The sequence below is a fragment of the Salvelinus sp. IW2-2015 genome, linkage group LG2 (assembly GCF_002910315.2).
Source record: "Salvelinus sp. IW2-2015 linkage group LG2, ASM291031v2, whole genome shotgun sequence".
Lineage (NCBI taxonomy): Eukaryota > Metazoa > Chordata > Actinopteri > Salmoniformes > Salmonidae > Salvelinus > Salvelinus sp. IW2-2015.
Window position 1 is genome coordinate 16,800,396 of NC_036839.1, and position 27,205 is coordinate 16,827,600.

Below are 27,205 nucleotides of genomic sequence, written 5' to 3' on the forward strand. Positions count from 1 at the left end.
GGGAAATAGTGTATCATGGCAAAAGTCATCTTGATGCCTGCAGGGATACAAGTGTCTTCTTTGGGATTTAAACCATAGGACTCAGCAAGAGAGAAAATGTTTGTTTTTTTAAGCTAACGTGTGCCCTGTGGGAGGTTGCCGGGATATCTGCGTTGAGGAAATCTGACTTTTTGACAAAAGGCTCTGAAGGTCGCTCTATAATGATTCAGGAGGTCTATTTAGCCGCCGCTGTTATTTAGTTTTGCCTCGAGGTGTGGCGGTATCCCTCAATGGAAGATTATATGTAATGCACTGGCACGACTTGGTGTTCTTATCAACCTTGTGATTTCCTTGTCCTCCCTCCTCTACAGCTCTTCTTGTTCCATAATGTGCTTTCAAACTTTTGCCATTATATGTTGTATCTGCCAATTCTCAGGTCCAAAAAGATTTGAATTGACAAGCACCCCCCCTCCCCCCCATCCCCAGCCCCCAACAACCCCACATCAATTCAGCTTCTAGCTGAGTGAAGCAGGTGAGTTGCTATTACATCCAGTACCACTGCTGTATCACTGCTAGACAAACAGTGTCTACAATACGGTAGAATGCAGCATTCTTCAAGGTAGAGGCCCCTTTACTTGGTTTACTTTCTTTACTGTTGCTTTGGTTAATGCTCCGCTTTTTGAGAAGATCATTTTTATTCATTAAATCGTCTTGATATGCATAATATTTCGGTTTTGGTGGGGTAAATGTGTTGGTTCTTTACCACAGTAATTCACAGTAGAACAAAGACACTAAAGTCTGCCCTGAGGAGCAATAAAGACTGTATGATTAGAATAATTACAGAACTGGAGAAGTCATTTGGCACGTAGTGAATGTTTTAAGAACACATCATGCAAAATAGGTCACATTTAAAAAAATATATATCCACAACAAAATATTAACTTTGCTCACATTAATTATGTATTTATTCCAAGCTCAATATGGCTCATTACAAGTAATGCTGGAGACCTTATTGTTGATTTGCCAAACCTGACATTACGTACCCTGACACTTGAGAACATTTACTAGGCATTGTATTAACACAGAACACATGAGACAAAATTACTTCTAATCTAAATGCATACATCTTTAAATAGTAATCAATTGGATTTTACACACGACTGAACTGTTTAAGCCATTATCTCTATCTCAAAAGCTGACTAGGTATTTAGATAAGATTCTGAAGCAAACAGTATTTAATGGATGACAAATTGAGTTTCAATAGCGTCTGGCTCAGGAGATCATGCAGAGAACATTTTATCCTCTATGTTTAATTAGATTACATTGAAACTAAACAGCTTTCACTGCTCTGGCGTTTTTTTCTTTTGAAATGTAAAGAATTCTGTCCTAATTTCTAATAGCTTTTTGTCATTGTACCCTAATTCTCAAAACACAGTATTGCTCAATGCAGATACACAAAATGGGCTATGTGAGGTAAGCTGGCTCATCTCTCGTACAATTATAGAGAAGAGAATATTGAGCCTGTTTCATTTCAACCTTATCCACAATATATCTCAATACCATCTCAACGATGCAAAACAAAACTGTTTAATTAAAATTAAAATAAAATGATGTGCTCATGCTTTACTGTACATTGACAAGCAGCTTTAGAAACAGGAAAAATAAGGATGGTTTGAAATGTTTTAAAGAAAAACACATAAAACAACATGAATACCAGAACATGACCACCTGACTACCTTCCTATTGATCTAATTGGTATAGATCTACATATAGATTGCCTTACTCTCTTCCTTGTTGTCAGGGAGGAGATGATACAGTAGGGTGAAAGGAAGAAGGCAGTGCTGTGATCATCCAAGCTGAAAGAAAAGGACCACCACATCAGCAACATGATCTGGACCCCTCCCTCTCCACATCTCCAACCCTAACCATGATAATGACCGCACTTTCATGTTGGAGTAAATATGGTCGAGTCCTGTGGTTTGAAGGGGTTGACAGTAGCTGGCTGTTGTTTACCCCAGATCAGTTTACTGTGTAAAAGAAAAGATGTCTGATACCAGGAGGACAAGTCATCTGCTCTCTAACAATTTCCTCTGTGGTAATGATTTGGATCTCTTCCCTCTCTGCTTTGGAGAATGACAGTAAACAACAGGGTGCAGCTATGCCCTGGTAGTGTAATTATCAGTGAAAGGAAAATGAAGAGATAAACTCCACATCCTCTAAGTGTCTTTGTAGATGGGGTTCTATATGTCAACTGCAAGATCATAGGGTAATGTCCTTGTCAACTATGTAATACAGCACGCTGCATATTACATGGAAAGCTATAGGGATTTTGCTGCAAGTAAAACAACCAACTTGTGCTCCTATCTGGAAATTCTCTCACCTCTTACCCATTTCAGACTGTATGATGGCTAGAGCTTTGGAGTGAACTGTGCGCGATCTCTCCATAAAAAATGTCCCCGTGTGCTTGTTGTGCTGTCTGCCTTCCATTTGCATGCAATTTTTCTTTTCAGCCTTATCACCAGACAGTGTGCTGTGAGGTGGGAGTGCTCTGCTCCCTTCGTTTCAGAGGATGGACCCAGGCTTTATCACAGGTAATTCTCCCACTCTCACTAGCTCATCTTGAATTATTTAACTGTTATTCCCATTCTAACCCAGGCCCCGGGAGAGGGAAACACAACAGAAAAAGCTTAAAAAAACACTAATTTACATCAATTTATTAGATCTTAATTACACATGTTTGCCAAGCTGGGAAATAGTGTTACTGTGTCATTTAAATAGAAAAGGAAATAAATGAATCATTGACAATCTGCTAAATCAAATAGGGGTGAGGTTCAGGTGTGGAAATACTAATTGAATTGAAGGTTTATTCAGCAAGCCCTTATCGTTTATAAGAACTATGGGCATTTTCAGTTAAGTCAATCTCTGGGTGCACACCATAATCTCCTGGTCATGCTTCAGCAACAGGCTATTATGATTCAGTAATTATACACAGTATTAAATACTGCTGAGTTCAGAATTAAATGTGTGTTTTATTTCCCCCCCAACAAATTGCAATAGTGGGGGAGTAACGTTTATAAGGTTCATGATTATGAGAGGATGAAAACATAACTTTGTGTGCTCAATGGACTGTACGCTTACACACTTACTATCTACAGATGATAACTTTTCCCTTAACTTATTCATATAATTCATAGCTATTTGCGTGTTTGTGTCATAAAATGAGATGCTCTTCAGAATGATTCGCGCGGTTCACTGCTAGAATGTTATCTAAGGCAATGACAGCCCCACAATAGGAGCACACCACAGTGTTGAGAGACGCGAATACTTTCAGTCAAGGCAGCAGCTTGTCTCTCTCAGAAGCGTCATCGCGCACTTGTCAATCAGCGGACGGTCCTCTTGACGCGCATCATCTCCACCTGATCATCAGGTTTCCTCCAGGTTGAGACAATGAGCGGTCTTTCAGTGCCGAGGGCACTATTTCCCGGACACAATGATACAACATTATTCTCGCTCGTTTAGGCTTATTAAATTTGAAAACGTATATCACACCAACTGAGAGAAAACGACAGCAGTCAATGGAGCTCTATTTCCCTTCTAAATAGCGCATCCTATTGAGTTCATCCAATGTCATTCAATCACAACTTTTTTTCTTCCTTAATTGTTATCATGCATGATTTATAGCACATTATCTCAACGTATCGCATCAACCCCTCTGCTTGTATTACTGTTGATTTCAACACTGTAATGGCTGATGGGATGTGCTGGACATGAGAGTTTTCATGAGAATTAATTGAAATTGATGATAAGACTTTATATAGGACACAATTTATATGCAACAATAATAATAATGCTAATGATACTACTACTAATAATAATAATACAAATAATAATATAGAAATTACAGGAGGAATAAGACTTAATATTGCCACTGTTCAGTTGATTACCAGCTGAGGTGTCAGAAATTTCGTCTCAGCCTACAAGTGCAAATCATTCTTGAAAGACGACTTTATATTTAATTCAATTTGGCATTCATACACTATATCAAATAAAACGCACTGACTATAAATCGGCATTGTAAATTGTTTGATGCAGCCTTATTTTCACTTTCATTTTAATAATTATGCACAACAGAGAAGGTACGGGAACAAACCACTTAAACATACAATTTACTCAACGAGTCTTTCAGATAACTGTAATTGCTTAGTTGAATATTCGACAACCTAATTTCGGTTGTCGATTCGCCGCCCTTGGGAAAGTCTTTTGAAGTGAAAGTGAAAGGGAGAATTCAGGAAAAATAATTAATTTCACCAAGCACGTTTAGAGACACTCTACCCTCCACTGTATTTAGGCATATTTATGACAAAATGCTTTTGCACAATATCAGAAAATTAAAGAAGACATTCTTTACCACGTTATCTTGCGTCTAGACGTGTAACGTTTCTGTAATGTGTATGCCACCCATGGAGCATGGGACAGGCAGTAGCCTACCATTCAGGAAGAGATGAAATGACAATATAGGCTACTGTAGTTGTAAGAGCCAGTGCATATTAGACTATAACAGTAGGTTATTTAGATCAAATAACAAGTAAAGACAAAAGTTATTTAGAAATAAAATAGTGTGCAGTCGGGGAAGAGGGAGAGAGAGAAGCAAGAGAGTAGAGCCTATTCACGTTTCCATCATCACCGCTCTTTCCCCTGTCATTGAGCGTCTTATGCAATCAATTGTTTTAAAACAAACCTTTTATTTAATTTATGGAAACCTCATGCTCTTAGTCATCTGAAACTTACTGTATATCTTGGGCTGAATTTTCAACGGGCTTGGTGAATTACTAAAACTAGGCCTAGACAACACTTCTCAGGAACAGTTCACTTTTGGTTGCAAGCCATGTATATGTACCTGAATATGTCTAACTATACTAAAATGAATACTTACCCCCCAAAAAGTTTGCATTACTACTAATAATTACAAATGTATTATAATATAATAATATATCGTGATAAATGATCCTTATGATAATATGGATGAATTATCCTTATGATAATATGCTTTAAAGACCTGTGCGATTAACTTAACTATAAAGGGCATATAGGATATCATACAGCCAAATATATGGTGATGCATTTTCCTCCGAGTCCCTGGTCCTCCTCGCGCTCAGGGTGGGATTAAAAGAGCGCTCAGTGTGTGTTAGACGTACTGCGCATGCTCCTGTGGCACTTTCACTACCTGCCTCTGAAAACCTTATTTCACATGGGGCAGCCCGGAGTTATCAACCATTTGCGTAAACGCTGGATTCAAGTGCTGAGTGGCGGTTAACAGTCTCTGGCGATAGCAGCAAAACAAGATAAGAACTGCAGCTCTAGATATATTGCCTTCTGTCTTCGATGCTATATTGTCCTCGTCGGATATCAACATGCATCAGAAAACCTAACTTTTATAGAGTTTCTCATCAGAACGCTGCGCATTGCTCTTTTCAAAACGGATATCTTACTACGGTGTGATGAAGCACTGATATTTTACGTAAGTAAAGGAAATATACTTTTTGAAGCATTTTATCTCACACAATAATGTATTTCTGCGAACTATATTTAATTGGATTACTTAGTTTTATTATATATGTAGGCCTATGTAACTTTGTTAGGCTTTGTTAGGCAAACTGAGACTTTACTGCCATTAAATATTAGAAAGAGACTTGACATATTGTCTGTGATATTTACCTTTTCAGACCAAAAGTATTTTGTACCAACATGTCTAAACCAATGGATCACGTAAAACGCCCGATGAATGCCTTCATGGTTTGGTCCAGAGCGCAGAGAAGAAAAATGGCTCAGGAGAACCCAAAAATGCACAACTCCGAGATCAGCAAAAGATTGGGAGCGGAGTGGAAACTTCTCACCGAGTCAGAGAAAAGGCCATTCATTGACGAAGCTAAACGACTGAGAGCCATGCACATGAAGGAACACCCTGACTATAAATACAGACCTAGGCGGAAGCCAAAGACTCTGATGAAAAAAGACAAGTTTGCCTTCCCAGTGCCCTACAATCTTGGAGAGCACGACGCGCTTAAAGTTAGCGGTCTATCTCATGGAGCACTTCACGAGTCCCTATTAGGGAACCCAGACAAGGCGGCAGCGGCAGCGGCGGCTGCAGCAGCGAGAGTCTTCTTCAACCCGTCCATGACCACGAACCCCTATTCATTTTTTGACCTCGGGTCGAAGATGTCAGAGCTTTCCTCTCCATCGTTTCCTTACCCATCTCTGGGGTACCCTGGTGGCACGGCTTTCTCTGGAACTGGTAGTGTTGGTGGAACACACACTCACACTCACTCTCATCCAGCCCCGGGCAACCCAGGCTACATGATCCCCTGTAACTGTACGGGCTGGCCCTCTGCGGGTCTTCAGCCGCCGCTAGCCTACATCCTGCTGCCTGGCATGGGCAAACCTCAACTTGACTACCCTGCATATGCAGCGGCATTATGATAGCCTATATTGGATTTAGGAGACGTTTAAATGTGAAGAAAAAAATATTCATGCAAGAGTTTATTATGCATGCACAAACTTGTACATGTGATGAAGTGCTCGTTGTCTCAGATATCACATGTGTATGTATATTGATTAATGCCTTTATCTAAGGTAATTCTTATATAGCGAACTCTCTAAACTAATATTCATACATCTCCGGGCAAATCCCAGAGGGACAGAACAAAAGGATGGCAGAAATACTGAACTGGGGAGGAAAGGGTAGGAGATCTATTTGCCCGTGTCAATGTGAATACTCATTTGAAAGGTACCATATTTGATTTATATCTGTTGCAAATGCACCTGCTTGACTTGTTGTTATCAAGTAGGCCTAGTTTACTGCATCCCACAACAAATCAGATATAGGTAAACATGAACTGGCCATCATTTTCTTCATATATTGTACCTGATAATTCAATATTGTTTAAAGAGTCTAATCACTGGCTATTATGATTTATATTGTTGGTCAAGAAGGAATGATACTTGTTTGTCCGTCTGGCTTTCTTGTTTTAATCAGAATGACATAAGCCTGTAAATGTGTACAGATAAATGATGCTAATAGTTCATTTGCCATTAGGCTAGTGCTTGAGATAGAGCCTGGAACTGACTGGGTTGTTTGATTAGAAATCCAGTGCATATTTTGAGTTTTTGAACACTGTTTTATAGATGTCTGTACTATTTATTGTTTAGTGGAATGATTATGGTGACCCTGTCGATTGAACAGAGGACATACCTTGTCCTGTAACATTTGCACAGTAAATAGGAAGTGCTTATATTATGTAATTTATTTTAAAGAATGACGAGCCCAAAAGTTTTTTTAATTCGACTACAATCGTTCGCCTTTCTGTCAACATTGGCAAGACACAAAATGATCACTGATCATTTTTGTTTCTTGAGACCTGTGCATTTACGTGCATAAGGAGCATCATTCGTTTTTTCTAACTCTTAATGAAGTTGTCTGTTTTGTGTTTTATTTAACACCACTTACATGTACTTTAAACTCTTAAATGCTATTCTTTTCATTTGTTGAACAAAGGATTATAATAAAGCGTATGCGGACAAACAGAAAGAATCGCTGTAGTTCTTGTTGAATTGCTAACAAGATTTTTATCTGAATTGCCCTGATGTGGTCAGTCCAGGTGGAGTGTAAGGTATCCTCCAAAGGCCGCTTTTGTTCGTGTTGTGAATAGCATTACTCGGAAATCTAAATCAACCCATTGTAATCAAGAGCCAAAACCTGATTTATCACAATTTTAATCGTGAATAGGAAGGAAGATACAACTGAGTGGGTTTCTTTTAAGCCCTCTATTCCCAGTAAAAGAAAGTGAGCTCTTCGGGCCTGTAGAACAGGCATCTCTTTGAGGTATAAAACAGGGCCTGAATTAGATCTAAGTGCCAGCGTCCAATTACAAAACACAACTAATGGCATTGTATTTTTCTTATTCAATGAAAATACTTCAATATTCTTAGCTATGGCACAGTTTATCACATCTGCTGTGTGTGCGCGTGTGTGTGTCGGGGATATCTGAATTTATGCTCATTATGACATGTAATACATTGGGCATGTTATTCAAGCAAACTACCCCTCATAGATAACATTAAGAAGTTAATTCATATGGATCAGAGCGATTATGCAAAACTAATTTAGACTGTCCAGGGATAATTATCTCCGACACGGTTAATTAAACCCTTTCACCACTCTGGATTCTCTATTGTAATACTCCGATCACTTCTCTCCACGGAACTTCCTACTTTGCCCTGGAAATAACGCACAATTGAGCTTCTTTCATGCAGTATAAAATAGAAAAATATCAAACATTTATCCTCTCAACATTATTTCTGCACATTTGAATGCTTCACGGGGGACTTTTATTTGTATCTTTGGTCCCCATTCTGACACCAATATTTTATAACTTGCTGCTTGGCCTTATTAGATAATAGGCCTAAACATGAATAGACGAGAGTATAGGCTATTGTGTGATTTTATTTCGAAAACAGAAAGGATATGTCTTTTGACTGTTTTCTTGAAAGGTAAGCTAGCACTTTATCGTTTTTGGTTTGAAAGAAGATATTTTGAAAGGGCAGCCAACAGTTTGCTGACCAAAACGCCTGAGAAGGTCGCCAGGTTGATAAAAGAGCGCGCATTACCAGCTCAGTGACCATTTCCCTCTCTTTCTTTGCCCTTTTATTATATTTTACTTAAGGAAAGGGGGAAGAAACCCTGAAAGAACTTTTTCTTCACTGGGAGCGTTTAGACGGTCGAGGAGGTTTTGTCTGGGAACAAAACGTGGGTTGGGAGGTTTTTGTGAGAGTGTTGTTTGTTGAAGTGGAGCTCAGCAAAAAGCGGCTGCTTTCCCTCATTGTGATGAAAGCAATCAGTGGTATTTGGAAAACTGTTAGCATTGTGCACTTCTCTGTGTCCATTGTGGAGGATTTCTTTTCACAAGGTTTTTTTTCAGCCGATCCAGCTGGCCGGAGTGAATAGCACTGCAATGTGTACACGCTTTGTCCCTCCAAGCCCTTCAAGTAGCCCACTTTGAATGGAGTGAGTTGACACTGCATGACAGTGAAACAACACAATACAAAATACATGAGCACATGAATAGAAGCAGGAGCATAAATAAATAAAATGGGTGGCCAAAACTGGATAAACTGAATGACAAAACGGTGAAAGGGGAGCAAAATATATATTTAACACGCCAGATTAGCATTAGAATGCAATCTACAAGGCAGAACAATTGATGAATAGGTTACCCGGCCAAGAAAGAAATGGACTAAATGCCTTTTGAATAGATATGCTTTTTCTCCTTTGGAAGAAAATGGACTCAATGGGAAAGGTGGAGATGCAACTATGCAAATAACTAGGGGGAAACTTTTTTTTCCCAGAAAATGTTTTTCCAGAGTTGATTCCAAGATAGGCCAGTCATAGAATTACAGACTTCCAGGACTGAACTCCCTGAATGTGAGTGCCAGTATTGAAAAGGCCTAAAATCCTTTAAACAATCATGCTCATAAACAAGATTGGATTTAAATATAATTTCATTTAGAAAACAATTCTTAAAACTAAATGCACAAGACTGACTGAGGATCTTCATCAAATCCCTCAATCACAGCTCAAAATTGTATTTAATGTCTCTGATTACTTCAGCATAACCAAACTCAGTCTCATATCCAAAACCATGGCCGCAAAAACACCATCTGTCATGCAGGCTCACACTTGTAGAATCCAGAATGGCTGCGGTGGTATGTCTGTTATGTGACAGTCCAAAACATATTGTAGGGTGTACAGCATAAATCAAGCTTTGACCATATTTTTTTGAAATGGCATAATGTAGGCATGTGAACTGAGGGCAGTGTTTGAGATGGTCATCCCTGTCTGTCAAATTCATCCCGTGGGGAATGAAGGGTTGTACTTTGACCCTGCTGAGGTGAATATAGCCAACAGATCAGCATGGAAGGAAACGGCTTGTCTGCAGTTGATTATGCTGTTACACTTTTCGTCCAGACTTACATCTACCAGTATAATTCTATTCAGGTCTGAAACTAAATATTTTAATACCCCTCTGTAAATAAACCGCATGATTCTGATAAAAATTTGAAATACAGAATCTTTGGCTCTAACTAAGACAAGTGTCAAACTCATTCCATGGAGGCCCGAGAATCTAGGGGTTTTCACACCTTCCTTGTACTTGACTTGACTGATCAATAAGGTCACTGATTAGTTAGGAACTCCCCTCATCTGGGTGTCTAGGTCTTAATTGGACACAACATTAAAAGGAAATAATGAAAACTAGCATACACTCGGCCCTCCATGGAATGAGACTGACACCCGTGCTCTAAGTGAACAGTGGTCAAGCAGCCTTGTGGCAATACGAGCTTTCTGTCTCGCTGTAATTGGCGGATGGTCACTTGCGTGTAGATAAGGGAAATTAAAATGGAACTAGGGCCTTCAATCAGATCAAGCACTAACCAGAAGTGGAACTACGTCGGAGCTGTCAAATCGTTGAGCAGCTGCTCTTGTGATCATTGTGTCGAAGCCACACCCATCCCACTAGCGTTAGAAGTTCAGAACGAGAAAGTGGAGGTTATATATATACATAATATATATAATGACTCTCAAATTTAAAATCATTAAACAAAATAATGATGATTTCTATTTGCCCATGCTCAGGCATAGGGTTGCAAAATTCTGGAAACTTAGAATAAAATTCCCTGGTTTTCCTGAATTCCCGAAATCCCAGTTGTAGGATTCCGGGTAGCAGGACATCCGAAATCCCTCACCCAGGATTTCTGGAAAACCAGGGAATGTATTGAAAGTTCCCTGAACTTTGCAACCCCTGCTCAAATAAAATAAAAGTGTATTGGTCATGTACACAGTTTTGCATATGTTATTGCAGATATAGTGAAATGCGTATGTTTCTAGGTCCAACAGTGTAGCAAAATCTGGCAATACAATAACAATACACACACAATTCCCACCCACCCCTCCCCACCAAAAAGAAAGAACAAGAAATGAAGACATATTGGAACTAGCAATATCGGAGTCCGGAACATAAATAAATATATATGTATGTGAATGGTGTGTATAGACAGCATGGAGCAACAGTGCCTTCAGGAAGTATTCAGACCCCTTGACTTATTCCACATTTTGTTGTGTTACAGCCTGAATTCAAAATGTATTAAATGTTTTTTTATTCTATCACACATATATACACAATACCCCAAATTTGAGCAAATTTAATGAGAATGAAATGCAGAAATATATAATTTACATAAGTATTCAACCCCCTGAGTCAATACATGTGAGTCTTTCTGCCTAAGTCTCTAAGAGCTTTGCACAATTGGATTGTACAATATTTGCACATTATTCTTTTTAAAATTCTTCAAGTTGGTTGTTGATCATTGCTAGACAGCCAATTTCAAGACTTGCCATAGATTTTCAAGCCGATTTAAGTCAAAACAGTAACTAGGCCCATCGGGAAAATTCAGTGTCGTCTTGCTAAGCAACTCATGTATATTTGGCCTTGTGTTTTAGGTTATTGTCCTGCTGAACGGTGAATTTGTCTCCCAGTGTCTGTTGGAAAGCAGACTGAACCAGGTTTTCTTCTAGGATTTTCCCTGTGCTTAGCTCAATTCCATTTCTTTTGATCCTAAAAAAAACTCCCTAGTCTTTGCCCGATGACAAACATTTCCATAACATGATGCAGCCACCACCATGCTTGAAAATATGAAGTGTGGTACTCAGTGATGTGTTGTGATGGATTTGCCCCAAACATAACGCTTTGTATTCAGGACATACAGTTCATTTCTATGCCACATTCTTTGCAGTTTTACTTTAGTGTCTTGTTGCAAACATGGTGCATGTTTTGGAATATTTTTCTTCTGTACAGGCTTCCTTCTTTTGACTTTGTCATTTAGGTTAGTATTGTGGACTAACTAGAATCTTGTTGATCCAGCCTCAGTTTTCTCCTATCACAGCCATTAATCTCTGTAACTGTTTTAAAGTCACCATTGGTCTTATTGTGAAATCCCTGAGGTTTTCCCTTCCTCTCTGGCAACTGAGTTAGGAAGGACGCCTGCATCTTTTTATTGACTGGGTGTATTGATACACCATCCAACATATAATTAATTCTCAAAGGGATATTCAATGTCTGCTTTTTTTTACTCATCTTCCAATAGGTGCCCTTCTTTGCGAGGCATTGGAAAACCTCCCTGGTCTTTGTGTTTTGAAATTCACTTCTCAACTAATGGACCTTACATATGTAAGTGTGTATGTGTGGGGTACAGAGATGAGGTAGTCATTCAAAAATCATGTTAAACACTATTTTTATTAAACTACTATTATATATGATGAGCCATGACTAGAATACAGTATATACAGTACCAGTCAAATGTTTGGACACACCTACTCATTCAAGGGTTTTTCTTTATTTTAAATATTTTCTACATTGTAGAATAATATTGATGACATAAAAAATATGAAATAACACATGGAATCATGTAGCAACCAAAAAGTGTTAAAAAATCAAGGCAAAGCTGCCCTGATGACAGCTTTGCACACTCTTGGCATTCTCTCAACCAGCTTCATGAGGAATGCTTTTCCAACAGTCTTGAAGGAGTTCCCACATATACAGAGCACTTGTTGGCTGCTTTTCCTTCACTCTGCGGTCCAACTCATCCCAAACCATCTCAATTAGGTTGAGGTCGGGTGATTGTGGAGTCCAGGTCATCTGATGCAGCACTCCATCACTCTCTTTGGTCAAATAGCCCTTACACAGCCTGGAGGTGTGTTTTGGGTCATTGTCCTGTTGAACAACAAATGATAGTCCCACTAAGCGCAAACCATATGGGATGGCGTATTGCTGCAGACTGCTGTGACAGCCATGCTGGTTAAGTGCGTCTTGAATTCCAAATAAATCACTGACAGTGTCACCACCAAAGCACCCCCACACCTCCTCCTCCATGCTTCACGGTGGGAACCACACATGCAGAGATCATCCACTTACCTACTCTTCGTCTCACAAAGACACGCCGGTTGGAATCAAAAATCTAACATTTGGACTCATTAGACCAAAGGACAGATTTCCACTGGTCTAATGTCCATTGCTCGTGTTTCTTGGCCAAAGCAAGTCTCTTCTTATTGGTAGTGGTTTCTTTGCAGCAATTCGACCATGAAGGCCTGATTCATGCAGTCTCCTCTGAACAGTTGATGTTGAGATGTGTCTGTTACTTGAACTCTGTGAAGCATTTATTTGGGCTGCAATTTCTGAGGCTGGTAAGTGTAATGAACTTATCCTCTGCAGCAGAGGTAACTAACTCTGGGTCTTCCTTTCCTGTGGCGGTCCTCATGAGAGCCAGTTTCATCATAGCGCTTGATGGCTTTTGCGACTGCACTTGAAGAAACTTTCAAAGTTCTTGAAATGTTCTAGATTGACTGACCTTCATGTTTTATAAGTAATGATGGACTGTAATTTCTCTTTTCTTATTTGAGCTGTTCTTGCCATAATAAGGACACCAACTAAAGGACACCAATAAGAAGAAGAGACTTGCTTTGGCCAAGAAACCTGAGCAATGGACATTAGACCAGTGGAAATCTGTCCTTTGGTCTGATGAGTCCAAATTGGAGATTTTTGATTCCAACCGCCGTGTCTTTGTGTGACGAAGAGTAGGTGAACGGATGATCTTCGCATGTGTGGTTCCCACCGTGAAGCATGGATGAGGTGGTGTGGGGGTGCTTTGCTGGTGACACTGTCAGTGATTTATTTAGGCACACTTAACCAGCATGGCTACCACAGCATTCTGCAACGATACGCCATCCCATCTGTTTTGCACTTAGTGGGACTATCATTTGTTTTTTCAACAGGACAATGACCCAACACACCTCCAGGCTGTGTAAGGGCTATTTGACCAAGCAGAGTGATGGAATGCTACATCATACTTTGAAGAATCAAACATATATTTAGATTTGTTTAAAACATTTTTGGTTACTAAATTATTCCATATGTGTTATTTCATCATTTGGATGTCTTCACTATTATTCTACAATGTGGAAAATAATAAAAATAAAGAAAACCCTTCAATGAGTAGGTGTGTCCAAACTTTTGACTGGTACAGTGTGTATGTATATATATATATATATATATATATATATATATATATATACAGTATTTATATTGGGACCTTCATGAAATGGGTTCCCATGGCTGAGCAGCCACACACAAGCCTAAGATCACCATGTGCAATTCCAAGCATCGTCTGGAGTGGTGTAAAGCTCACCACCATTGGACTAGGGAGTAGTAGAAACCCATTCTCTGGAGTGATGAATCACGCTTCGCCATCTGGCAGTCCGACGGACGAATCTTGGTTTGACGGATGCCAGGAGAACACTACCAAGTTCCAGTAGCAATGCTCTAGCATCTAGTGGAAGCCTTCCCAGAATAGTAGAGGCTGTTTATAGCAGCAAAGGGGGGTTCAACTCCATATTAATGCCCATGATTTTGGAATGAGATGTTCGACTAGCACATGTCCACATACATTTGTTCATGTGGTGTAGGCGGTGAAGTTGCCGTACCAGATGGTGATACAGCCAGAATGCTCTCGGCGGTGCATCTGTAGAAGTTCTGGGGATCTTAAGGATCAATCCGAATTTCTTCAGCCTCCTGAGGTTGAAGTGGCACTGATGCACCTTCTTTACCACGCTGTCAGTGTGAAGGAACCATTTCAGGTCCTCTGTGATGTGCATGCTGAGGAACTTGAAGCTTTTGACACTCCACTGCAGCCCGTCCATGTGGATGGGGGCGTGCTCTGTCTGCTTTCTCTTGTAGTCGACGATCAGCTCCTTCGATTTGTTAAAGTTGGGGTAGAGGTTATTTTCCTGGCACCAGTCCGCCAGGGATCTCACCACCTCCCTGTTGGCTGTCTCATCGTTGCTGGTAATCAGGCCTACCACTGTTGTGTTGTCAGCAAACTTGATGATTGAGTTGGAGACGTGCATGACCATGCAGTCATGGGTGACCAGGAGGTACAGATGGGGGCTGAGCACGCACCCCTGTGGGGCCCCCGTTTTGAGGAACAGCGTGGCGGGGGTACTGTATTGTTGCCTACCTTCACCACCTGGGGTCTGCCCGTCAGGAAGTCTAGGACTCAGTTGCACAGGGTGGGTTTCAGACCCAGTGCCCTGAGATTAGTGATGAACTTGGAGGGCACTATGGTGTTGAAGGCTGAGCTGTATTCGATGAACAGCATTCTTACACACTGTAGGTATTCCTCTTGTCCAGGTGGGATAGAGCAGTGTTCAGTGCAATGGCAATCGTCTGTGGATCTGTTGGGGCGGTATGCAAATTGTAGTGGAGTCTAGGGTGTTGGGTAAGGTGGAGGTGATACTTAACTAGCCTCTCAAAGAACTTCATGACAGAAGTGAGTGCTACGGGGTGGGTAGTCATTTAGTTCAGTTACCTGGGCACAGGAACAATGGTGAACATCAAGTGGGGACAACAGACTGGGATAGGGAGAGATTGAATATGTCCGTAAATACTTCAGTCAACTGGTCTTCACATGCTTTTAGGATGCGGCTTGGGATGCCGTCTTGGTTGGCAGCCTTGCGAGGGTTAACACGCTTGAATGTCTTACGTAGGCCACAGAGATCGGAAGCACACAGTCCTCGTGAGTGGCGAGGGCCCACGTCGGCAACTCTGTGTTGTTTTCACCTGCTGTAAGAGACAAAACATATTTCCCATGTTTAATGAATTGGTTATTACATACTGACTCAATGAACACTACATGTGTGTTATTCAGCACATTGTTTAGTGTGGGTTACTGCTAATGGAGCCATAATAGGTCAAGTAAGCTAGAAAGTCAGCTTTATTTTTCACTGACTATAGGACAACATTTATCAGTAATTCAACTGAGGAGTAGAGGTCTACAAAGATATCATGTGTTGGCGATTCATGCTGTCTATACCATTATGTCTTGGACCTTGTGGTTAAGTAATGGCTGTGGAAATCTTTGCAGGGAACAACGTTTTTGTCATTATCTTGGATGGTAAACCTATGGGGTAAAACAATTCCTCTGTTACTCAAAATTACACAATCACCTTTGGTTAGAGGAGTTGTATTTACGTAATTTTATCAGTGTATTTGAAATGACAATCCCTGTTCAGATGAGGGGGGTCACACAAGATCAATGCAGTAAAGCACTGTAATTTCCCATAGATTACATAAGGCAATATGTCATTCATTATAAATTACTCAATAGTTAGTCATCTCTGAATTCATTGAATAATTTTGGAAATTGATGTTTAAAGTTATTTTAATACCAGTTACAGAATAAATTATCAAAATAAGTCTCAAAACAAAGATATAGTGTACTGTAAAACATATGCAAATGTTTTTTTCTAGTTTCACATTATTTCAGCAAAAAAAGCAAAAAAACTTCCATCTGCATCTACATCAATTACATATTGAGCGGCAATGTAAAGGGTTCTCTCATAGGATTTCAAGCTTTGGCTGTCTCAGATTTTCATAAACCCCTTCTGATGCACTGATATCATTAGTGTCTGAGTGTTAAAGCCTTTATGTGCCTGTAAGACATTTGTAGAGGGGAGATTAGGCAAATTATCATACATATGTAGCGCTGGTTCAACTCTATGTTGACCTCAGATGGATATACAGACGTTTCTACATTCCTAATTCGCTCGGGGCTACCCCAAAAGGGCTTGGATTAAAACCTGGCTTAGATGGATCACATTTAGCATTTCTTTTCTGAGGTGAATAATAATAAACCATCATCAGGTCTTTGTTGTTTTTTTGTATTTATATACAGTATATACATTATATACATATTATGCATTTACTTGGGGCATGTTTTTTGGGAATCACCTGTATATTGTAATTTAGTATGTGTGGAGTCAGAGAGCTACTGCTATAGGGCACGTTTCTCTCTTAAGAACCTCAAAGAGATCGCTGACTTCTCCAGCTCATTTTAGGCAAATCAAAATGTGAAAAGTTCTCTCCTGAAGCAATCTCTCCATCACCAGGTTGTATCAAGAATGTTTATGAAGGCTATGTGCCGTATTACCTGTAATCTCCAGGGAAGGACCGGCTACATTTCTTGCTTCTCTATGCTCCCAGGAGGTGAAAATGGCAAAAAAATTATCTTGCTTTGCACCTTTTCCACCACACCTCCATGTCTCAAATCAAAGGCTCCAAACCATACATGTCACTATGCCCAAGGTGACCAGAAGAAATGAGAACATTTCTATATGCAGTACATTCCCATAAACATGCCACATCCTCTGAAGTCTGGCTCCACTTTTAGGAGGTCCAAGTTTGTTTAAAAGTACATAATGCAATGGGTGTATGGACTCTGCTGGGGCTCAGGAAGGCATGCTGCAAATAGGAACTGCTGGGTGAGTTGAAGGTGTCTCTTCATGCCCAGGTGAGAGCATGGTTGAGACCAATGTATTTATCACATTTCCACAAACATTATCCCTGGATATCTCGGAAATATTTGAAGTGGTGATTTTGTCTTTTACCAAATAGTACTTTTAGGAATCCATATTATTAAAAGCCACCACAAGAGGATACATGTTTAACTCAAATAACTGGGTGAAACTCCAACAACTTGACATATGTACGCTTGTACTGTCACTGTGGTACATTTTTTTGTTGTTGGTCCAGGAGGAATTTGTCAAACTATTTCCTCGTTCTTGTGTTTGTGGAACATCATGCTTTGGAGTCACTGAGGAATGATATCTGTGATCGTCTGTAAGTATTGTTGGCATAACTGCACACAATTATTCAGGGAAGGTTTGTTCAGCCTTTGTGTGATCATCAAATGAGTCACCATTTTCCCCCAGGCCAAGAATTCATCCAAAGAAGTCAAGCAGTTACACAAGATATTATGAGGGAGAGGACTGGGATTTCCTTATGATCTTCGCACGAAATAACAAAAATGTTGATCTGCAGTAGATAAAGCAGCAGCAGTTGACTCAGTGGTCAGCTCTTGTGTTCTGTAGCCTGCCAGACAATGCTAGCTAGGTCATCTAGGAGCCATTTCTAGGGAATACCTTGTCTTTATTGACAGTATCAAGATTAGACTTCCTGTAGAAATTGTTCAGTGCCTTTCGTATGTAGTTGTGGTATATCACAGAGTGTATCATTCAAAATGGTGTCTTTATTAACTCTATCAGTATCATGTCTACTGTCAACATCAATTGCAAATTACTCTCAGGAGAAAGAGGATTCGAACATGAATCGAATTGCCATAGGTGTTGGAGGCAGGTAGGTGTAAGATACAGCTAGGACCAGGGCTACTCCACTGTCTTCATGCCATGACTGTACACTTGTATCCCTTCTTAAATACACATTGAGGACTTGGTAAACAACACTTCGTGAGGCACAGACTCTCCTCTGTTCTTACTGTAATAGGCTGTCTAACACTAAGGCTCCCACTACTGTTTGAAAGACATTACTACACTAACATTCTACGATAAGAAACAGTGGAGCTGCTTGATGGTTCTAGATTGTGTCATTTCAGTTCATGAATCCTAGTGGTTTGGTCCAGGGGGCAGTATGAAAGCTTCCCACTGACACAATGTGAGTCCTTCTACTCAGTGAGTACTCACTGTACTGCTTCATTGTAGGGATTACTGATCGATTAGTCAATGTCTAGGATTACTGGGAATTGTCAATTCAACGATAGAATAACTCTAATATGTTCAAGATTGATCCCTGGTTTCAGTAGAATGTGTTTACAGAAATACACGTGGAACATCTATGGAGAGGTATTTATTGTTTATTTTTCTTACTGTATTTTATTTTAAGACATTTAACGTCAAATCGAAGGTGTGATTTGGATTAAGTCTTTTATGTGACGAGATTAGATATGACTCGGATCTGAATCATTTAACATGGAAACATGGTGGAGACATGACAGATAAGTAGGGGAGACCGGGGTTGGTTGTCTCACAGGTTAGTTGTCACAGTGCTTATTAATGTGTAAGAAATGTAAGATTAAAATGTACCAATTCTTTGAAAGAACTCATCCAGCCTGGTCAATTCATTTCAGCATGACACAAACTGAAACTTTAGAGGTCTTTAAACATTGAGGTGAGGGGAATGTATGTGTTTTTCTAAAAGGGATTGGTATTTTCATTATAAATGTTTGAATTATGAAAGTATACATGAAAAATGATGTTTGTTGAAAAGAGGAAAGAGTGCTACATTCCCATCTTATTTCTGAGTTTCTAGGTCAAGCCATGTGGGCCATTGTTGTCACATGGAAAGTGGGGTTGGTTGTCACTATCAATGTGGGGTTGGTTGTCACATTGCCACTAGTATACAATAAATCCCAAGCTCTTTTGTGCTGTTGCTATAAATATCTCCCTTCCCAGTAAACACGAACACCTTTGGGCAACATATTAAAATGTGTTGGGAATATTTGGTGTGGAGAGCGTTTACACATTGGGAAGTCGTTGCCGAGAATATAATGTTGATGCCTGGCAGACATATAAATGATGTAGAGCTGTAGAATTTAAAATGTAGGTATTCTAAATACATACAGTTGAAGTCGGAAGTTTACATACACCTTAGCCAAATACATTTAAACTCAGCTTTCACAATTCCTGACATTTAATCCTAGTAAAAATTCCCTGTCTTAGGTCAGTTAGGATCACCACTTCATTTTAAGAATGTGAAATGTCATAATAATAGTAGAGAGAATTATTTTTTTCAGCTTTTATTTATTTCATCACATTCCCAGTTGGTCAGAAGTTTGCATACACTCAATTAGTATTTGGTAGCATTGCCTTTAAATTGTTTAACTTAGGTCAAACGTTTCAGGTAGCCTTCTACAAGCTTCCAACAATAAGTTGGGGGAATTTTGGCCCATTCCTCCTGACAGAGCTGGTGTAACTGAGTCAGGTTTGTAGGCCTCCTTGCTCGCACACACTTTTTCTGTTCTGCCCACAAATTTTCTATGGGATTGAGGTCAGGGCTTTGTGATGGCCACTCTAATACCTTGACTTTGTTGTTCTTAAGCCATTTTGCCACAACGTTGGAAGTATGCTTGGGGCCATTGTCCATTTGGAAGACCCATTTGCGACCAAGCTTTAACTTCCTGACTGATGTCTTGAGATGCTTCAATATATCCACATAAATTTCCTTCCTCATGAAGCCATCTATTTTGTGAAGTGCACCAGTCCCTCCTGCAGCAAAGCACCCCCACAACATGCTGCTGCCACCCCCGTGCTTCACGGTTTGGATGGTGTTTTTCAGCTTGTAAGCATCCCCCTTTTTCATCCAAACATAAAGATGGTCATCATGGCCAAACAGTTCTATTTTTGTTTCATCAGACCAGAGGACATTTCTCCAAAAAGTATGATCTTTGTCCCCATGTGTCATTGCAAACCGTAGTCTGGCTTTTTTATGGCGGTTTTGGAGCAGTGGCTTCTTCCTTGCTGAGTGGCCTTTCAGGTTATGTCGATATAAGACTCCTTTTACTGTGGATATAGATACTTTTCTACCTGTTTCCTCCAGCATCTTCAAAAGGTCCTTTGCTGTTGTTCTGGGATTGATTTGCACTTTTCGCACCAAAGTACGTTCATCTCTAGGAGACAGAACACGTCTCCTTCCTGAGTGGCATGATGCCTGAGTGGTCCCATGGTGTTTATACTTGGGTACTATTGTTTGTACAGATGAACGTGGTACCTTCAGGCATTTGGAAATTGCTCTCAAGGATGAACCAGACTTGTGGAGGGCTACAATTATTTTTCTGAGGTCTTGGCTGATTTCTTTTGATTTTCCCATGATGTCAAGCAAAGAGGCACTGAGTTTGAAGGTAGGCCTTGAAATACATCCNTGATTTTCCCATGATGTCAAGCAAAGAGGCACTGAGTTTGAAGGTAGGCCTTGAAATACATCCACAGGTACACCTCCAATTGACTCAAATGATGTCAATTAGCCTATCAGAAGCTTCTAAAGCCATGACATAATTTTCTGGAATTTTCCAAGATGTTTAAAGGCACAGTCAACTTAGTGTATGTAAACTTCTGACCCACTGGAATTGTGATACAGTGAATTATACGTGAAATAATCTGTAAACAATTGTTGGAAGAATTACTTGTGTCATGCACATAGTAGATTTCATAACCAACTTGCCCAAACTATAGTTTGTTAACAAGAAATTTGTGAAGTGGTTGAAAAACGAGTTTTAATGACTCCAACCCAAGTGTATGTAAACTTCCGACTTCAACTGTAAGTGTATGTATACTTCCGACTTCAGCTGTATATGTCTTGCCAATTAGCAAACAATGTCAAAACTGCATTTTCCCGATGCGTCATATATATATTGGTTGGGCAGAGGTATCTGTGTTATCTGGCTTTGTTGCCTATCTCTCACACACACATTTTTTCTGTAACGCATACTCACACAAATATGTTGTTCTCAAGGCATAAAATGCAGAATTTTGTTAATGATATTATTTGTTCAAAGAAAGGCTTGTCTATTTCTACCACTGTATGCTATATTGTTTAATTTCCTGTTGCATAAGGAATAAGTAACTAGCAAATATTTTGACAACCAACTCCATACTGTGTGACAACCAACCCCGCGATGGGGCTTGTTGTCATAAGTGGACAGATTGCGTTTGAGGGGTTAAAACTTCATGTTGGAATAAGATATGAGGATAAAAGGGTCCCTATTTCAACCCAAGATCTTGGTTTTCTATTCATGTTGAAAAGATATAACAGAGCTGAGAAATACAGAGGAGTAAAAAGTGTGACAACCAAACCCGATCTCCCCTACTGTGTTGAAGGAAAGAAATACGATTACTCTCATAAGCCAAACGTGTAATTATGTAGACACTAACCTATTGTGCAGCACAGTCAAACAATATATACATTGACAAAATTAGACTTTGTTGAAATATTCCATTCTAATACTGCTCAGTGTGAAGTAAGAGCATCCACTCTCCCCTTCAAAAAACCCAAAGTGTGTGGCATGTGTAGGATTACTTTGTGAATCCATCAATAAATTAAAATACGATGGAAGGTGTACAGCTTTAAAAAATATTCTGTCAACTGACATGACATTTTTTTGTTCCATTTCCAAATGACCGCTGGCAGAGATTGTCAGCTCTCATATTAAATTCTCAGGTTTTTAGGGCAAAATATATCTATCGGAAAGAGAAATAATGAACTTGAAGAGCTGATGCCCCGAGGAGCAGTCACAAAGAATTATATCCTTCTATAAGACAGGACACAGGCAAAAGATAAGTACCTGGCAGTTGGCACACACTGCTACATGTGCCTATCAATAAAACAGATTATTTTCACTGGTTATTACATTGGAGATCTGGGGGGCTCTAGATTGCACCTTTAATGAGAAGGAATGATTCCTTCCCACACTCTCCACAACTACTTGAAGTAAGTGAGATGTAATGCTCATTTTTTCTCAATTTCTCCCAGCACATTAAAATGAAATCTTGCCCACATTAATTCATAGGCTTTATTTATTCACATTTCAACCGGATTATAATATGCAAAGCTTGATTTGGGATTCACTCTGTGCATTGTGATATCATGGTTTTGCACATAAATTCTGCATACTTGCTTTAATTAACAACAACAGCAAAATAGATCATTGCCAAATGATATGTTGTTCCATTACTAATCTCCATGTCCTGAAATTTTTGAATCCTCAGCCCCCACTTTAGTGGATGACAACTTTGGCTTTATCAGTGGAAGGAGGTGCACCACCTGGTTAACATAGTTCCTCTGCAGGAGAGCTGCAGTCAACATTGGATTCTAAAAAGCAAAAGGTGAATTTAATCCCAGTTTACTGATGTCTGTTTATTTTTTATTTTTTTAAATTTAATCTTGAATCGCTCATGGCATCATCAACAACAACCCTATGTTTACTGTGTCAGAAACACTTTCAAACTATCTTCTGCCTTTACTCTGTCTCTTTACATAGTAAAAAATATTTGCGTTCTCTATATATGCAAAAGTATGTGGACACCCCTTCAAATTAGTGGACTCAGCTATTTCAGCCACACCCGTTGCTGACAGGTGTATAAAATTGAGCACACAGCCATGCAATCTCTCCATAGACAAACATTGACAGTATAATGGGCTTACTGAAGAGCTCAGTGACTTTCAACGTGGCACCGTCATATGACCTTTCCAACATGTCAGTTTGTCAAATTTCTGCCCTGCTAGAGCTGTCGCGGTCAACTGTATGTGCTGTTATTGTGAAGTGGAAACGTCTAGGAGCAACAACGTCTCCGCCGCGAAGTGGTAGGCCACACAAACTCACAGAACGGGACCACTGAGTGTTGAAGCGTGTAGCGCATAAAATGTGTCTGTCCTCGGTTGAAACACTCACTACCGAGTTCCAAACTGCCTCTGGAAGCAACGTCAGCACAATAACTGTTTGTCGGGAGCTTCATGAAAAGCCGCAAACAAGCCTAAGATGACCATGCGCAATGCCAAGCATCGGCTGGAGTGATGTGAAGTTCACCGCCATTGGACTCTGGAGTAGTGGAAACATGATCTCTGGAGTTATGAATCACTCTTCACCACCTGGCAGTCCGACGGATGAATCTGGGTTTTGCGGATGCCATGAGAACGCTACTTGCCCCAATGCATAGTGTCAATTGTAAAGTTTGGTGGGGGAAGAATCATGGTTTGGGCTAGGCCCCTTAGTTCCAGTGAAGGGAAATCTTAACGCTGTAGCATACAATGACATTCTAGATGATTCTGTGCTTCCAACTTTGTGACAACAGTTTGGGGAAGGCTCTTTCCTGTTTCAGTATGACAATGCCCCCGTGCACAAACCGAGGTCCATACAGAAATGGTTTGTCGAGATCGGTGTGGAAGAACTTGACTGGCCTGCACAGAGCCCTGACCTCAACCCCATCGAACACCTGATGAATTGGCCTAATCACCCAACATCAGTGCCCGACCTCACTAATGCTCTTGTGGCTGAATGGAAGAAAGTCCCCGCAGCAATCTTGTCCAACCCAGAAGAGTGGAGGCTGATGTAGCAGCAAAGGGGGGACCAACTCATATTAATGCCCATGATTTTGGAATGAGATGTTCGACGAGCAAGTGTCCACATACTTTTGTGCATGTAGTGTATATGGAAACAGTGTGAATCATAATTGATATATTACAAGACTTAAAATTGTATGTAGCTACCTCTGTATACCCTGCCTGTGCTGTTCTGGTGTACTGATGGTCACAAAGGCATAATTGTTATGGGACCCATGACATATTCAGCAGCAAATGCACATTTTCAATCTTTATACTTGGTCAGCATATGAAACGTGCCATTCGTTGTACTCGTTAAGAGCGTGACTTCATACCTTAATTGTGAAATAATGTAAAGATCTTCAGAACAAATCTATTAGGAATGGTCCAGTCAGATTTCACATTTTGCTGTGTGAACACATTACAACAGTTGCTCTGTTCTCAACGTTGCCTGTTCCTTGTCATTAAATAAAGGTTGAATAAAAGAGTTGTATAGAGCAGTAGTAGTGACTCTTGAACAAAGTATGTGTATTGGCTTTGTTTTGAGGTAACATGTTCACATCTTCATTGATTCAGCACAAGTCAGGAGGAGGACTGGAGAGAGGGATGGAAAAAGGGAGGGAGGGAGAGAGAGAGCAGGGCCGTAATCAGAGGTCCGTCCGTACTTCCTTTTCTCATTGTGATGACTATAGACTAACAAAAGCATCACAAGGCCAGGCATGACATGTGGACATTCATTATTCTGAGATCTCTCTCCTCAGTCAGAGGCCCTTCATTTGGAAGAGTGTGCTGAATAATGTTCATGCTTTTTTATATAACTTAATTTATATGGTCTCATTTTGCCCAAGTGCTGCCTTAAAGTGCATATAAAATAGCTCCCATATAAAGCTGCCAAAAGTAACATGAATGGAAAGGCTAGTTATTTGGCCCAATGGTATAGAGTGGCAGCACTGCTTCTGCAGTCAATGAGGCCACAGATTCAACTTTCCTAGGTGGAAAAGGTCTGAAACTGCCTGCACACAAAGTTGTTCAAGCAAATAGGAAATCTAGTTGTTTGTTATAATCTGAAATGGGTCATGTGGAAAAGTGTTTCTTGAATTGCTATTTCAAAATGGGTTGAAGGCTAGAGCTTTCACCAGCGCCCTAACTTTTCCTTATGACTGGTACCCATAGAAATTGTCATAGGTGACACACTAGGAACTTGAATGAGTTCAAACCAGCTCCAGACTTTACTGAAGAGATTAAGGAAGGCAGGTGTAAAAATACATATAGTTGACATAGAGCACTAATGAGACATAGATTTATGGATGTAGGGCGCTTTAGAAATGCAAAGTCAATGACTGGGGCTGTCACCTTAATTTTACTGTTGCGTCATTCACCATGCCAGAGTATATTTTTGCCAAATACATTTCTCACCTATGTCTCATACCACAGACATCTTGTTCTCACAAACATGCAAACAGATATTTGAATATCTCACATTGTTGGATGTCTCTCATATATATTTTTTGTTTTTTGGTGAACAGCAAGTAGACATGCTGGAATACGTATCCCTAATTTGATGTACAATGCATCTTGACTGCTTGGGTATTTCAGGTAGCTGGATCCTTCAGTTATTAACAGTCAGTTATTCATGCAGTTTCATTTCCCTCTACATGAACAACGTATCCTACACAATGGGTAGTAGACAGCCCATTATGCTATCAAGATGACCCTTTTGACTTAGTGATCCATTGACTCATTTTTATTTAGTCCCATATCTGTACCACCCAGTTCTATCCCTATCGAACCTATTCCTCACCCAGCGCCTATACAGTAAATATAGAGAAGGCGGTAGAAGAGACAAGGAGTGAATGGAGGGTGTATACATTGCAGCCAGCAGCGATTACAGAGGTAACATGAACACTTGGATCAGATTCTGAGACACAGGGCTCTTTTTGTCTCTCCTGAATTACTGGACAGCTCCAGGGCTGACATTTAAAACATAACATCACCAAACAAAAAACACATTAAAGGAGAATGGCAGAGCAGGGGGTTTAAGCAGAAACCTGAAATTCAAGTTTTGGCGAAGGAAGCTGACCCAAATTTCCTGCCCCTTCTTTTCGGTAACGTGCTTCTGCAACCTGGGCCCGGGGGTGACATCGTATCCCTTACACAGGGATTGCCAGTGCATTTACATAGCATGGTTAATGAGAGATCAACACCAGGAAAGCGTCTCGAATATAAAGCTTTCTTGTAAAAATAATGAGCGAGCGATTGATCCGTACTCAAACAAACCGGTTTGCTGAGTTAATACCAAAGGCAGATTAAAGCCAGTGCCAAAAAGTGCCCTGGCATGCAATGCCTTTCGCTTAGAGGGTCCCCAAACTTGTCATCACATTAGCACATGGTCAAGGAGTACATCCTACCACTCTCATAATCTGCTTTCCTGCACAATTAGCCTTCTATAATAAGGCAGCTGTCAGACAGCCCACAGGATGAAAAGAGAAAAAAGGGAAATCACTGAGTCTTTACAGGCGAGGATCTTTTACTTCTTCTGAAATGTAGAAGTTAATGTTATTTTCCCGCTCTTACTTTCCCACTTGCTGTTCTGGTATTAAGTCTGAATGTTATGACAACACAGAGACATTGCTGCTTTATTGTGCAGACAGGCCATTGTGCTTTGATGAAGCCAGACAGAGACGAATAAGAAGAGAGAAAGAGAGAGACAGAGAGGAGGACTCCAAACCAGGGTGGATCTTTCCTAGCTCCAGAAATCTGATGTTAGAGAGGGTCTGGTTGGCAGGAAAAATGACAAGTTATCTGAATAAAATAATAGATAATTTCATCCCGACAAAGGAGTGGAAACTATGGACAAGAGGAGAAAATAGCAGGAAGGTATGGAGAAGTGAAGGGCTATGAAAAGAATAAGGAGAATTCAGTGCTGCTTCTTGCAAGGGAAAAGAGAAAAAAAAACATTGATGACACCCGGTTCCATTCTTCCGCTCTCCCCTTTCTCTGCTCTTCGCCTCGCAGCACGGCGGGCTAAGCTGGGAGCTGTAATGTCATTAAATTGCAAATGCTTTTTTTTCATTTCCGACACACACTGTTTACTTATCTGGCAAAAACATATGTTGGAAGGAATCCGTTAAATTCTGCCCATTGCCTTGGGTGAAAGTGCAATAGAAACGGGCCCACTG

The 27,205-nt window shown here is 40.2% G+C and overlaps 1 protein-coding gene across 1 annotated transcript; it reads left to right on the top strand.

Moving 5' to 3' along the window:
* Window positions 1–5,226: 5,226 nt before the first annotated feature.
* Window positions 5,227–6,931, top strand: sox21b (SRY-box transcription factor 21b). The gene is made up of 2 exons (XM_024004611.2): window positions 5,227–5,497; window positions 5,703–6,931. Exon 2 carries the CDS (start codon window positions 5,725–5,727, stop codon window positions 6,454–6,456), a length of 732 nt encoding a protein of 243 aa, XP_023860379.1. The 5' UTR covers window positions 5,227–5,497; window positions 5,703–5,724; the 3' UTR covers window positions 6,457–6,931.
* Window positions 6,932–27,205: the final 20,274 nt, after the last annotated feature.